Below are 15,612 nucleotides of genomic sequence, written 5' to 3' on the forward strand. Positions count from 1 at the left end.
AGTTAGCTGCTCTCCTCCCCACACTGCAGGATGAGGTCCCTATGGGGAGCCCTCTGTGGTCCCTGCATGCACCTCACCTTAATTCTCCCCTAATCTGATTTGAATGAAACGCAATTCCGCTCAAGCCAAGCTGGTCTGTAGGGAATCTTCCTCATCAGGTCCTGTATGTGTGGGTGTGTGTGTTTGTTTTGTTTGTTGTTGTGTGTGTGTTTGGGTGTGTATATGTATGTATTTGTTTGTCTTGTAAATAACAGTGGGTGTTGGTGTCAGTGTTTCTAATTGTAGCAGCGGGCCAATTCTTCTAACCCCACCACTCCTCCCCATCCTTTGTTGTGGTAGTCATGTCTGTGTCCATCCCTTTTGTGGTTGTGGCAGCACCCTCAGGACTCCATGTTTGTGTTCCTGGTCGGTGGTGCATGCGCAGCCTCGGCGGTGGTGGCACAGCCCTTCCGTCTGGTCCTGCCACAGGACACTGTGTGTCTCTCGTCATGCGTCTGTGGGCCCACGGTGACTTGTTTCCCTCCACCTCCACGCAGTTCCCGTCTGGCCTCCGACAGTGCATGCCTGTGCCATGGTGCTTGTGCCTGCGGGCTGCTGCTGCTCCCGGGATGCCTGCCTGCGTGTGTGTGGTAGTGGGGCGCTGGGTCCTCTGGACACGGGAGGGAAGGGTCACTGTGGGTGTATGAGGGTGGACTGGGGTAGGGGGTCAGCAATCATTCATCAGCACAGCAGGTCTTAACCCCAAGCTTCTCTCTCCTCCTCTAGCTGTCAGAGGACTCCCTCTTCCACGCGGACAGGTAAAGCAGAGGGGACTCCTCTCCCCTTCTCCTGGGTTTCGGGGGCAGCGTCAGTCTTTGTCTTCTGAGAGCAGTGGGATCCTGCTGCTGGGCCGGGCGCTAGAGGCTTATTTGGGCCCGCCTCTCCTGCTTTAACACATCTGACCGCTGTGAGATGATGACTAGTATTGGTCTCAATCAGATGACTTGACCAATCAGGGGCGGAGAAAAGGCTTCAAAAGTACTCGGCCCCCAAGAGCAGGATCCTGCACTGACTCTGCACTGACATTCTGAAGAATGATGTGGCTGGAGAGCTGACTCCAGATCTGGCTTACAGCTTGACCCTAAACTCTGCATGACCCAAAGCTGAAGAATTCAAGCTGTTCTGGAGTCAGTTCTCCAGCTCCATCGGGCTCTCGCCGTACAGGCCCTGGTGTTTCCATCCAGGGCTTTGGGTTTGCAGAGGTCATATTTGAAACTGAAAGGGGAGCAGCCCCATGGCTTACTGTGATCAAACTAATCACCTCCAACCTAATCCACAAGGTCTTTGGGTCTTTCTCTGTCTATCGTGATGATGATGATGATTTCTATATATATTTTGTCAATCAATGTCTTCCATATGTCTGTGTTACACTTGTTTAAAGATGTTTTGCTTTAAAAATTGAGTATCAACAGTCCCATGGACAATTTTATTGGTGTGTAGTTTCCAACGTTCTTGATACTGATTGATTTTGGCTGCGTTTACACCGGAAGGCTTGATGCACAGTTCTGATTTTCTGGACTGCCTGTTTACATCTCCATTGCAGCTTGGCCCATAGCAGATATCTGTGTTTACGTGGCTCACTCATTTGCGTAACACTTGAGACAACTTGCATGCGCACCAGAGGGATTTTGGTCACCGAAATGAAAGTAAACATATAGACAGCACGGCAAACGCACAGCAGGCTATTTCAGTGGCTAGTTGTTTACTTTCCTTTCTGAAGTATCTTGAGAAGCTGGCAAAATAGGCTAGGCTACTGGTTTTGATTTTAAGTGGAGAGCCTTATTTCAGCTTTTCCATCGCCGTTTTCATTTTAACTTGTCCGTTCTGCCTGTTGTGCTCGTGACGGCAACATTGTGTAATGTAAATGTAAAAAGGTGAAAGATGGTGGGTCAGCGATGTGCAAGTTGAAAATGATAAACAGGGAATATCTGATCTGCCTGTCACATTGGCACATATCCCATCTGATTTATTTCCACATATGAAATATAAATGAGTCCTGCGACTAATCTGAAAAGATCACAATCCATGTGTCTTCCTGTTTACACATCCATGCTGCATATCGGAATTGTGCCACGTAGGAGCAGACCATCAGAATTGGGTCCCATTTAACTCACGGTGTAAACGCAGCCTTTCACTGCAGCTAATTGTGGGGTCTAGCTGAAGTTCTCATTATAGAGGAGGTGTGAATAGATTAGATGCAAATATCTGGTGCAGTTTGCAGGTATCATGTCATCTTTGTGCCTGTTCTATGCCCGATGTGTCATGTGCCCGATGTGGGAGATTTATTTTGTCAGATTGCCAGGTTTTAGACTGAGTCACCGTGTGTGTGTGTCTGTGTGTGTGTCTGTGTGTGTGTCTTTCACAGAAGGTTGCTGCGATCACACCTTTATCCTACAAGCACCTAAAGGAGCGGGACTGAAAGGGGTTTGTGAAGACCCCAGCAGCTGCCCCCTTTTCTGCCTGATCCAAAAAGGCAAAAGAAAACTAGGAAACCGATCTGAGGAGGAAGAATTAAAAAAGAAAGAAAGAAAATTAAAAAAGGACAAGACAAAACAGCAGGCTTTTACAGGCCTACTCCATTACACATGTCTGCTCTCCTCTCCTCCTTGCTCCCCCCCCCCCCTCTCTCTCTCTCTCTCTCTCTCTCTCTCTCTCCCTCTCCCTCTCCCTCTCTCTCGTTCCTCAGCATGTCTCTCTCCAGAGCATACTGTGTGCAGGGTCTCTCCGCACGTGGCTTTGTTTGTCAGTGTTTTTTATACCGATTTTGTACTGAGCCTTTTACACCAAGGGGAAGCATGACGTTTTCATTTTTCTCTCTTCTCCGCCACACTTACCCGCCGTGATCCCCCCCCCCCCCCCCCCCTCCCCTGAATGTCAGTGCACTGGAGATGACCGCATCTCCAGATGAGCGAGCCGCCATGCTGGACGCAGACGCAGCACTGCTGCCCGAGTGGGGACCTCCACCCCAAGCCGTCCGCACCCCCCTCCCGCATGAAGGGGAGGCCAGAGCCACCCCCTCTACCCCCTCTCCCCCAGATCCTGCCCCCGTAGAGGAACACCACATTCCACCTCGTCTACCACAGAGTCCACAGTGCAGTCTGAGCTCATTCAAAAGGCTTTGTGTTCAGCTTTTTGCTTTCAATTCCGCTAGTTACTATGTCCAACAGCACCAACTCCACCCCCCACACCTCCCCCCATAGCCCTTCTCACTATGTGTGTGTGTGTGTTGCGTTTGAGTTTCCCTACCCCTTGGCCAGAGAGGGCCACACATAGAGCTCTCTGTGAAGATGCTGCATCGAGGGCCTCGACCCTGTGGGTTCAAAAGCTGCCTTTCAACAACATGCTGTGTCTTAAAGTGCATCGACCGCTTCCTCGCTCACTCGCTCGGGAACAAGAAGAGCAGAGGCACAAGCTTAGGGTGCCATGTCCCCTGTTACCCTCTTACTTATGTTACCCCCAGTCTGAATCGTGCGTGCTTGGTGTTGGGCATGTGTGTGTGCTTGGGAAAAGTAAAAGAAGTGGACATTTGAGTTTTTTCCCCCCTGGTCACCCAGAATGTTCGTAGTGTATGCTTGTTTGTTTCTCTTTCATTGGGTGTTTATGTTTAGGCTATCTAGAGATGGATTATGGATGAAATTCTATGAAATATGTTCTATACAAAGTCAAAGTGATTATTTATATAAATATATTGTTGCTTAAAGCCAAAAAAAATGTTTTTTCAGGATGGGAGGTTCAGGTATAAGTGAAATTTAGTGCAAGAGGCAAGTTCCTATTAGAGGGAGTGTGTGTGTGTGTGTGAGTAAGAGAATGTGTGACATAGAGACTGTGTGCCCCCTAGTGTCTGAGAGAGGACAGGGCAGGAGGCTGTGCTGAAAGAGATCCTGTTTCACCCTGAGCCATGACATCAGGACCAGTCCACCAGGCCTGCCATTGTGTGACCCCAGCAGGCCACCGTCACTCCCCCACTTACGCAGCCCCTCTCTCACTCTCACTCACTCACTCTCTCTCACACACACACTCACACACACACACGCACACCACAAGAGAGGCACATGTTTATGACCTGCGCGCACACACACATATGCACTCACTCACATAGACGTGCATGTCCATGTTTTGTTACAGTGGCTTTGCTGAGGCTGGAGATCGTATCGCTCTCCTGGAACTCAGAAAGTGCCAACTCCTGAGCTGCCCCAAACATGCCCAGAGGTGGTGCCACTGTGCGGCAGGTGGCAGCACATTGCGCCTGCCCACCTGGACCTCATCACCACCTCACCACTGACCGGTCTAATGGGCTGGACCTGCAACTCTGACTTGTGGTTTCTTTTTTCTGTTTCACAGTCTATTTCCCTCCATAGATAAAAGCTTCATACATTCCATCTCAACATTGCCATTTCAATCACTTTTTCTAAAAAAAAAAAACTCTATTTACGGAATGACTTGTTATTTGACTTGTGTGATTTTTCTCTCTGAACATTGTATTTATTGTTAACGTAATTTTACTCACAAAAAAAAATTCTATTTTTATGACATGAATCCTTCGATCCATTAAATCCATTTTTAGTCAACTGTTATCATTTTGTGCCAGTTAGGTTCACCTGTGTCATATCCAAGGTGAATACAGATGGTGGTTGTTTTGTTTTCTTGCCTGAACCGAGCGCCCCACATCAGGCCCCCCATGTCCCTCTCCACCAATGATGGGCTGAGAACTGTGCTCCTCAGGGTCCCATCACATCGGTGTCTCAGAGGAGCCGTGCTGATCTGAGATCAGTGGAGCCCCTTCGCTCGCCAGGAGCTGGGTACGGGTATAGACCACTGAGAAGTGCTCAGAGAACGCACCGCCCACAGACCAATGTGTCCGACCTGAGAGAGGACCTGACTGTGTGTGGCCAGTCCTACAGTGACCTGTAGACCCTTTAATGAACGCCATGTCAGTCTGTGCCATCTGCCTTTTCTGTCTCCCTAAAAGTAGCTCAAACTGAGCGTCATGACCATAACCCCCCCCCCCCCCCCCCCCCACTCTACTCCAGTTCTGGCATGCTTATGTGAATGAAAAAAATGTATGTTTTCTCGAGCATATCAAAAGCAACACAGCTCTTTATGAATGTTACTGCTAGTCCGGTTTCAGAGCAGCAAGCCGTGTGTGGCCGTGCCGCCGTCCTGGACAGTAGTGAAGAACGGCACGTGGCCAGCAGCCTGTGGCTGTGTCCTGATGCCATGCATCTGACGTCCCACCGAAACCTCTCTGGCTTTGGACCCTGTCCCATGTGGGCCCTTTATGTCCTGTAGGCCACATCAGGGTCGCCTGCCCCCCCTCTCCCCATACAACACACTCTGCTGGCAGATTTTCTAGACGGGGACAACTGTAGCCCTGGCTTGTGTGGTGGTTAGATCACAATTTTTTCCAGGGATACTTTTGATCTGTCTTAGGATCCAGCCTCAGATTTGTAAGTGATTCATCTATCAGAGGAAAAACATATTTTAAAAAGAGCTATAGATTGCTAAAGAGCTATATTGTAATTTTTTAAAATTGAATTTCTTCTAAGAGACAGGAAAGCATTTTACAGTGAGACTATACGTCTGTAAAAGGGGTTGTTGAGGCAAAGCCAAACTCACTTGCATCTAAGAGTGCAGTGGGTGTTCAGTTTAGTTGTAGCTGTCATGGGTCAAAGCAAAGGACAGATGCAGGTTTATTTGTTTAATTATTGAGATTTATGCACTAAAATTTAAGATGTGTTTATCCTTTATGAGCAATGAAGTCTATTGTGATTTTCAGAATTAGTGATTCATGCAAGCAAGGCTTTGTCAGTACTGTATATGGGGCACTATTTTACTAAACACCCCAAAACTGATACCTTGTACATGCTGATGTAAGCTTGGTCAAGCACTGACACCATTACCAGAGTATGGCGGAGTTGTCTGGGGGGGTCGGGGTAGAGTGGGGGACCTGCCTGCATTGTTAAAAGTCTACAAGTGAAGCAAACCTTTAAATGACATCAGAGATGCTATTTTCAGAGCTTAAAAAAAGAAAAAAAATCTTCTCATATTTGCCTGTCTACAAAGAAATGAAAATGATTTGATTGTATTTTTAATGCAACCTTTTCCAGCCACTTTTGTAATAAAATGGAAAATGTCCAAAAAAGGAAGAAAAAAAAACATGGAACTAAAAGGCTACCTGATAGAAGAAGTGCTGAGACATAACTGGGGTGTGGTGCTGTGCTAAACAGCAGCGGGCACAAACCAGGACAGCCCTGCACCCTGGGCAAGGACCCCCCCACCTCCCCTTTACATCTGGAGCGTTCAGTTGCCAGCCTTCTGATCTGAATGTACCTCTTTAAAAGACCAGTTTGTTCCAAATCAGAAATTCTTTCTGTAATAAAATTGTTTTGCAAACAGAGCAGCCTTTGTGTCTGTGTTTGGCCTTGTCTGTGAAGTGCACTGTGTGTTTCTGTAGATGCACTCTCCCTGTGTGTGTGTGTGAGCTAAGCAGATGCCGGGCTGTGATGAAGTAGCTGAGAGGCTTAGTGGGATGAGCTGCAATGATGAAACTGCAAATGGAGAGACCCTCCCTCCCACTCAGCTGCCAGCAGCAGCACAAATAGCAGCTCCAGCCTCTCTGTGTGTGTATGCATCTCCTCACACAGCACAGGCATTGTGTGTGTGTGTGTCGAATTGACATGTTGGTGTGTGTTCTGTGTGCGTGTGATAATGAGAAGCCTTTCAGATGCAAACATGCAGTGCTGCAGTGTAATTATGCCGGCTCACGTTTCAGATAAGCTGCATGCGCTGGTCAAGAATGTGACATTGTGTTGCCCTGCATTGCGTAACGCACAAATGCCTCTTGTTCATATAACTGCCCCTCTGTCACACAGGAGCACCTCATGTCATATGCATGTTTATATCCCTGGTCTTCACAAACACACACACAGGGCACAGCCAGAGAGTCGGGAGTGGAGAATAGTTTCTGTGGTTTGACAGTAGTTGTATTGTAGTGTGTGTATATTTGTGTGAGTGTGTGTGTGGCAGAGGCTCAGAGGTGTGGGACTCTGGCTGCACTGCCCTGCTGTCGGACTGGCCACTGAGAGGCCAGGAGAGCCGGGGAGTGGGGAGGAGCCAGCGAGAGGGGTGGGAGAGAGAGAGCGAAGGGAGAAGTTGAGTGGGAGGGGGGAGGAGCCAGCGAGAGGGGTGGGAGAGAGAGAACGAAGGGAAGAGTTGAGTGGGAGGGGGCTGGCACCGTGACAGCTGCCCGAGCCTCACACGACACAGCAGCGCTGACACACCAACCAGAGAGCCAGGCAGGAGAGAGGGAGGAAGAGAGAGAGAGATGTTAGAAGACCGATGGAGGAGGGGGCTGTGTTTGTTTTGAAGTGCAGCACTGCTGCGCTTTAGGGATCCGTTCCTGCTTGCTTGGGAAAGGACACAGTTCTTTTCCCACCCCTCCCTTCCTCTTCCTCTCTCAGCCAGTGTGTGAGGTGAGGTGAGGAGGACTGTGTGTTGGTGAGGCACTGCAGTGGCCTGACCAGGTTTGGCATTGAGCGCAGCTCAGGAAGAGAGAGAGCCTCCTCTGGACAGGAGGGGGGATCGGTGGTGATTTGGGAGCGGGCAAGATGCACTCGTCCATCTCAAGGTGACACTGCGGCAGAGAGGCAGCCGGGGAGAGAGAGAGAGAGAGAGAGCGCCTGCACCACATTCTGGAGGCTGCCGAAGAAGTGAAGAGAAGTTTTCCACCTCTCTCCTCCTCTCCCTTCCTTCTCTCCTCCCTCCATCCTGCAGCAGAGTGAGTGTGCAGCCACGGCACCCCTGGAGGATGTGAGGGCCTAGCCGGCCCCGTGGAACAGGCTCTCTCGCCAGGGAAGGGGGCCAAGGCCGGGCTGCCGGAGCCCTCCCCTCACAAACATGGAGAGCTACTACAGCCTTCTGCAGGCTGGCTCTGAACTGGAAAATACACTGCAACGTAAGTAAACTTGTTCATGTTTGTGTGTGTGTGTGTCCTCTCAGTGCTTGGCTGAGTGTCTACTGGGCCTCCCACACAGATGGGATGGCACAAAACTCTGTATAAGTGGTTGTGCTGTAGTTCTGAGCTAGATATCTGAAAATGCTCTGCTGATGTAGCATCAGGATTACATGCACTATTTTTAAACCGGAAGGCCAAGGATTTTTATCCATAGTATACATGCAGTACTTATTAATCTTCACTGTGTTGTGCATGCACTACAGCATACACCACAGTTGCCAGTTCAGAATATAGGATATTGCAATACCTTTGATTTAAGCTTACAATTGTGATATGCATCTATGTATTTCAAGAATGTTCATGGGCCAATACCAGCAGTCACTCACGCCAGTCTTGGCTTGTACAGTCAGTTGCTGCTGGTAAATTACTGCATCTATCAAAATATAAATGGATTTGGGCCCAGGGGAGCCTGTAATCTGTGATTACACTAGTTTGCTGAGAAATGAAATAATAAATGGGCTGATAGATTGAGGGCACAGCAACTGATGAAAAATGTATGATTGAAGTGGCACTGGTCTCCCGCTCAACCAGATGTCACTGGGGCAATAGACCCCAGGGGGGCAGCTGCCCACACATGCATCTGCCCAGTTTACTCCCCTCGCTAGTTGCCCCTTAGATGGATAAGTAGTAATCCATGTTGTTTCATACCAGAATGTTAAACAATGACAAGAAACTTTGAAACTGGCAAAGCTTGACTAAAAATATTACATAAAATATCCAGCAATTTTGTCATACTTGAAACTACCTGCTTGAGAGCCAGTCAATTAATGATTTGATGTGATACTGCAGGGTCTTGTTAAGTTTAAAGACTCACATTCAGCTACGTCATGTGAGGAATTAAAAAAAGGACATAGTTAATCTGTTTTGTTTTGACACTCTGATGAATGTCTTCTGAGAAAGCTAGGATATACAGAGCCTCAAATGTCACTTTCTATTTGAAGGTAACTTGGACAGGAAAATGAACTATATTTATACCTGCTGCGGATTTGTTTACACTGTAAACCCGAACAAGTTCCCAGAACTCAACAAAAATGAAGGCAATCGATTGCCTTAATTGTTTTAAGTTGACTAACTTAAAAGTCCACATTTTCCAGAACTTAAAAGGTTGGATGAATTGCCACTTGTAGCTTTTGATAACAGTTAAATTAAAGTGCTCATTTAGCTCAACTCAAATATTTGCAGTTAATATGACTTACTGTACAATGTTCAGTTTAGGCAACTCAATTATTTGCAGTTAATATGACTTACAATGTTCAGTGTAGTGAGGTCTGGGCACAGGAAACTCAATCTATTCCTCTCAGGCTGTCTGTGTTCAGTCTGCACACTCCACAGAGAGAGAGAGAGAGAGAGAGAGAGAGAGAGAGAGAGAGAGAGATGGGACATGGCAGGACTACAACATATTCCATTCCTTATGCAGACCTCATTCTCCAACCCCCTGCCACCCTGTGCCTGGCATGGCACCCTCACGCTGGGCTCTGGCCCAGAGGCCAAACATAACCATCAGCAGCTCTTCGAGTCTCTAGAATTGGAGAGCTGCTGATGGTTATGTTTGGCCTCAAGGCTTTGGAATCTTGATTAAACATTCAAGATCATAATCTGCTCTCCTTGGTTAATGTGGTTAAACAAGTTAAACATTATTTACCTGTCTGACATCACTATGGTAATCAGACACATTCGTTATGGCTATTTTATTTTATGATTTTGATCTCGCAGGTTAGTGCTAATGCTAATATTAGCATTTAGCCTTAAGGAAAGATACATGTTGCTAGAAGTTAGCTCTTGATTAACTGTGTACGGCCCACTGCCCTAACAGTGGGAAGGAACTACTCTCCTTCATTTTTCAAACTGAACCACCATTATAAGAGGAGGTTTAGAGAAGCTGAGTTATTTCAGAAATGTGCCACAGCTGAGGTTTGGCGTGCTGTGGGCTGCTAATCCCTCCTGTGAACTTTGACCTCCGTTAGCGTGAAAGCCCTTTGGCCCAGAGTGGGCTGTTTGTTTGTTTACCCTTCCTACAGGACGGTACCAGACGGACTTTCTAATGTGGAGACACAGCACTCAAAAAATACTCCATAGAAATGCATGGGGCTAGTTTGTCACGCCAATATGGCCTTTGTCTACATATATCCCACCCCTTCCTCGGCAAAACGTCGTCATGTGAATACATTGAGCCAATCATGTGGTGTGATGTGAATACATTGAGCCAATCATATGGTGTGTTGTGAAGACATCGTGCCAATCATGTGTTGTGATCTCGCCGCTGGAGCAAGATTGGTGTCGTGAAGCCTTGCGCACGCGCATTTCTGCCGAAATGGAGGCCCAACAAGTGCCCAAAAAGTGTTGTCAAATGGCTGCCGAGTGGAGGGACTTGCCTAAAAGGACTTTGACGGTACTCACACACCTTCACAATGTCCTCATTCATTTCATTAGATTGTAGTGGGATTAAAGCACTAAGCACTTAGTGTGAGCATGTGAGTCTGTGTGTCAGTTGGGCAACTAAGAGGTTTCTGTTTAGTATGTTTTTCATATTTAGAAGTAAAAAAAGATTTATGGACAAATATGGACTGGATAAATGGTAGCATTTCAATGATAAAAACAGGCATTAATGAAAGCCTTAGCCATTCATTTGTTAATGCCCGTCTAGGAGCTGTAGTATGTCATTATCAGGTTTGTGGTTTTTAGTGATGAACTGAACTGTAAAGGGAGATCACATTAAACAATTACACAAAGCAGCGCTTCCCACAGGCACAGATGGAGGAATGAACAGTGTCACACAAACTCCTTCCACAGCAGCCCACAACACAACACTAATCCCCTTAGCACTGAAAATCCCTGTTTAGTAAAAATATCTACTGACCTCGAATCCGGCCGTAGCCTATGCTGTGCACGTGCACAAAGTCTGTGTGTGAGTGTGTGTGTGTGTGTGAGAGAGAGAGAGAGCAGTCACTGTGTGTCACTCAGCTGGACTGATGTGTTCCTGGCCATGTACACAGCACAATGATGGATCTATAGTTAATGTGTCTGTCTTTGAGCTAAATATGGAGAAAAAAATGGTACCAGTCTATTAGGAGCACCAGGATTGGAGGAGAGTGCTGCAGTGTTTGCAGTAGTTGGGTATCTCCACTAACCGTGTTGACGGAGCACACAGAATGGAAGTAATGCAAGAACACTCCCACGCTGAGCAAACACCTTTGGACTTGTGTGTGTGTCTGTGTTTGTGTGTGTCTCTGTGTCTGTGTGTGGGTCAGTGACTGTGTGTAGGTCTGTGTGTGTGTGTCTGTGCTTTCGTCGATTGTTATGTCAATACAGCATTATCAGTATGAACAGGCCACAGAGGTAGAGAGCGAGCACCTTGTACTGCTTGTTTGTGTGGCTTAGGAGGAGCTGAGTGTGTTTAATGACAGCACAGTCTAAGTCCATAATCTTGCTTGCTGGTGGATGTGATTTTAATAGTCTGCCACAACAGACTGGAGCCCCTGGCAACCCATGGTATGGCGTGTGGTCTACCTTTCCGAGTTAGCAATAGCATTACGTTTAAAAAAAATAAATAAATAAACTGAACATGGGATGGCGTCTGGGTCCTCTGCAGTGCTGAAAGTGATTTGGGCAGGTTTGGAGGAGCTCAGCGATCTCCCCGCGCTGCTGTTTAATGTATGAGGCTGTGTCGAGTGGTGCGCTGTGGCTGCTATTGCGTGGCTGAGGGGGATGAAGGAGCACACCCATATTAGGGAAGCTGGATGCTGCAGCAGTGGTGCTTACAGGCAGCAGACTCCACTAATAAAAATCTCCTCTCTCAAAATGGCCGCTGAGTTACTTCTAGTCCGTCTGGCTTAATCCTGCAGCTGATAGCCATCAGACACACTCTTTTCTTGTGATGCTTTGATGTAATGCCATCCAGTAAATATTTTTAGTGAATGTGAAACAAAGGCAAAGTTAGAGGCTATAATGCAGGGAGCAGCACCACAGATAAGCTGGCGTCCGGCCCTGTTTCCCAGAGTGCTCTGCTGAAGGCATCTGGCTTCAGTGTGGCTCTATCCAGGCCAGCCAGCGCTCCTCACCTCATCAACACCAGGCCTCCAGGCGGCTCTTACACAACCAGTCCACGTGTTTCTGCCTCGCCAGCACCGTACCTGCGCCGGTGAAACCGTAGCCTGTGCCGAGCCCGGTGGCCAGGAGAGGAGCGCGCTACATGAGGGGTGGGGTGGGGAGGGGAGGGACGGGCAGCGTCACAGGAGCCGAGCTTATGAAACATTCAGCCGCGGCAACTCTTGCGCCGACCGACTACACTGACACAGCGAGAGGCCGGGCCTGTCACCAGGCCCCCATGGCTCAGTCCAGCTTCTCTTTACCTGTTGGAGCCCTCATGCAATTTTAATCTCCCACTGCTCCATAAATCATTCAGAATGGAGCATGTTTCTTTGGAGAGGTGACTGTTTCCGCTGAATGCTGTTGAATTAAACAATGTTAATGCACATGGACACAGGGATGAGAGATGATGCTGTGGGGACATTGATGATGCTGTGTTAGACATGAGCGTGCATATGATGGAGGGGATCGGATATGTGTGTGTCCAGTGGTTTGTGATGCACTTGCCCTCTGCTGCTGTCAAACTGTCCACACAGGGCATTAATGTGTGCCCTACAGAATGTCTTAAACTTGTCCAAACTCAACTTTAACTTCAGCTGGCACGTGTCATGTCTTAACGTCAACCTCAACTTTAGCTGACACAACAATCTGTAATTTTGCTTCTATGAGACCAGGCATGATCAAAAACCAGTGTGTGTGTGTGTGTGTGTGTGTGTGTGTGTGTGTGTGTGAAGAGCTGTCAGAAGCACCACTAAGGTTCACATCACCATATCCTATAAACCATCACAGCATTGGTCCAGAGTGATTATTAATGGATGTGCATGGAGTGAGAGTCAGCAGGAGCAGGGGATTCACTGGTCTCTCCTCAGCTGGGCGTCCACTCTGGCTCCTGAGCCTACAGTTTCTATACCCTCCTCAGCAGGCTGTCCGTGCGCTGGCCAGGCAGGGGATTTGCCCGAGAGGCAGCGGGAAGCCAGGATGTACTGCTCCTCCGCAGCTGGAGGTCAGCAGCACCACCGTGCTCCCCTGTCCACTTGGAGAAGCCTTTAGGAACCTAATGAGACCTACTACTGAGCCCAGCGAGCTGTTTCACTGCAGATGCACACAATAAACACAGTGTATACAAATATATATATCTACTATATTGCTGAGAGGAGATGAACGTTATTATATGCCAATTAATCATAAGGTTGACAGTTTAAATAATGTCTCAGCTGGATCCCTACTTTATCATGTTAGTATTAGGCCTATATTGATTCAAATTATAGGAGAGAATTTTATCTGGTCACTTATGGTACAATACAGGTATGCTAACATGGGATGCTCTTGCCTTCACATTTGCACCTTGCTTGGCCAGTCGGGATGCTGGAATAAGTATTACAAGTACAATTTATTATAGAAAGAGAAGAGTACTGTTGAAAGGAATGGGCGAATGACATTTCTATAAGCAGAAAGGCACTGAACAAATGGACACCAAAGGGAAGGGCCTTTCATCCCATTGTCACGGAGACAGTAGCTGTGTGCTGTTTGGGACAGGGCCATTGTTGTCATTGTAATGTGACTATGGGATGTGTGAAGAGCTCCTTCTTTCACAGAGCATGTGCAGATGAAACCGAGCTCTGCTCTGCCCTTTATCTGACTTTAATGGGCTTGCAGGCCTCTGGCCCACAGCCAGTATAGACTCAATGAAGACATGCAGATCACACACGGTAACAATACACCAGATCCGCTCTCTCTAGACTTCCTGTCTAGCAGCCATTTTGCAGACGCCCAGCTCATTAGATACATGCTTCATGTACACCTGCCCTGTCAGCCTACAATATTCACATTTCGTCCGCAGCTGTTTTCTTTCGCAAACACAGGGTAGCTCTTTTGCAAAAAGTAATGTCAAGACAACATTTGAACAACCCTTTAGTATTTTTTGTAATAATATAAATGAAAGAAAAGTGCCATATTTTCCCTGTCTTCCCAGAGGTTTCTGTCCCTTTGAGCATGAAAGAAGTGGGTGGCTACATTGAGAAGCAAGTGGCTTATTTATCAGGTAAGAACGTCAGTTTTGATCATTCACTGCTGTGTTTACATTCCTACAGTACATGTGATGACTTAATCTTTCACAATGCTTGTAAAATGCCCCTAGCTTTACCCTGGTTGATGGGTGTTCTCCAGCCAGACAAGAGTTCCTGAGAGTTCTGTAAGGTTTTTATAGCCAGACATGTTGGAGCACAGCCAGGGACCCATTTAAGTCCCTGACATTTGACCTCAGCAAAGCTCCCATCACATTCATCCCAGTGCTATATCCCTTCCCTTGCACGACCCTAGAGCTGGACTCTCACCCATTAACACATACTAAACTGAGATGATGTGTCATTCATTAGAACATGCTAAGCTAAGCTAAGAATCTCATTAACTCCCACTGAGATAAACCAACTTCTCACTCATTAGCACCTGGTGTCCATGTGGTCTCTCTGGCTTCTCACTCTCCGACAACCAAAACCCCCTCAGCGGATTCTATTTTTAAGAGAGTATGCAATTTGTGATTTTTTTTATTTTTTTTTTATTGTTGAAGTCTCCAATAGCTGTGTAGAGCAGACCTTCTATTGAACCCTACTTAAAACAGGCAACCTAAGGATACTGTTGCAGGGGGAATTGAATGACATGCTTTACATGGCATGGGAGGATAATGTGGCCACAGGTTTTTGTTGGGCTTGTTATGGGTGTGTAATCTCATGATGTTGACCTTTACATCAGGGGGTCGCGGCGAAGACTCCAGTGTCATCATCACACTCCCAGAATGCTCTGATTTCAGTGATATTCCCGAAGAGGCTCTGGCTAAAGTCCTCACATACCTCACCCTAATTCCAAGGTGTGTGTATGTGTATGTGTTGTGTATGCGTATGTCTATATATTTTATCACGTATAACATCATTATGCCTTTGCTGTAGAATCATAATCATGAATATGTTCAGAGGAAACAAAATTGTTGGCATTGACATAGCCTACTTGCTCAATTCACAGTAGGTGTCACAATATTGTTTGATTACTAATTGGTGTGGATTGGTGTAGGAGTGTATATGGTGTAGTTATTTTTTTTTAATAAATGTAACTTTTAACCTTTAACTTCATCACAGAGCACGGCAACCTGGGGTTAAATTTATCATCATATTAGATAGAAGATTGGATACATGGGGCTCGATCAAAACAGCACTTGGACGGATTGCGGTGAGAGAAATGATCTTTCCTCATTAAATTCTCTCTTATTTCTGAGTATCATTAATGTTTGGAGACAATGGACTGTTGGGATGTACTGGGGTGAGGAATGCATTTAAAGCTCTGCAGAATGTGTCCTTGCACGTAGGGTCGATCATTTGTTGCTGTCCAAGGTGCTGAACTTTTTTGCATTGGTGGCAAAAAACTGAGATGCAGAGTAATTGAACTGAGTAATTAAACACTGTAAATTATAATTACATTTCGAA

The 15,612-nt window shown here is 46.9% G+C and overlaps 2 protein-coding genes across 5 annotated transcripts in view; both read left to right on the forward strand.

The window, feature by feature from the left end:
- atp11c (ATPase phospholipid transporting 11C) overlaps positions 1 to 6,436 on the forward strand; it is a 65,458-nt gene extending 59,022 nt beyond the window's left edge. The window contains 2 exon segments of the mRNA XM_042074000.1: positions 766 to 797; positions 2,405 to 6,436. Of these exon segments, the coding sequence (XP_041929934.1) occupies positions 766 to 797; positions 2,405 to 2,444 (72 nt within the window). The 3' untranslated portion in view covers positions 2,445 to 6,436.
- Positions 6,437 to 7,322: 886 nt separating this feature from the next.
- The window catches only part of mcf2a (MCF.2 cell line derived transforming sequence a), a 29,585-nt gene continuing 21,295 nt past the window's right edge, over positions 7,323 to 15,612 (forward strand). For all 4 annotated transcript variants that reach the window (XM_042074633.1, XM_042074634.1, XM_042074635.1 and 1 more), the window contains exons 1-4: positions 7,323 to 7,993; positions 14,112 to 14,180; positions 14,888 to 15,002; positions 15,268 to 15,358. In XM_042074633.1, the coding sequence (XP_041930567.1) occupies positions 7,936 to 7,993; positions 14,112 to 14,180; positions 14,888 to 15,002; positions 15,268 to 15,358 (333 nt within the window). In that variant the 5' untranslated portion in view covers positions 7,323 to 7,935. The remainder of the gene's footprint in view (positions 7,994 to 14,111; positions 14,181 to 14,887; positions 15,003 to 15,267; positions 15,359 to 15,612) is intronic.

The sequence above is a fragment of the Alosa sapidissima genome, chromosome 20 (genome assembly GCF_018492685.1).
Source record: "Alosa sapidissima isolate fAloSap1 chromosome 20, fAloSap1.pri, whole genome shotgun sequence".
NCBI lineage: Eukaryota > Metazoa > Chordata > Actinopteri > Clupeiformes > Clupeidae > Alosa > Alosa sapidissima.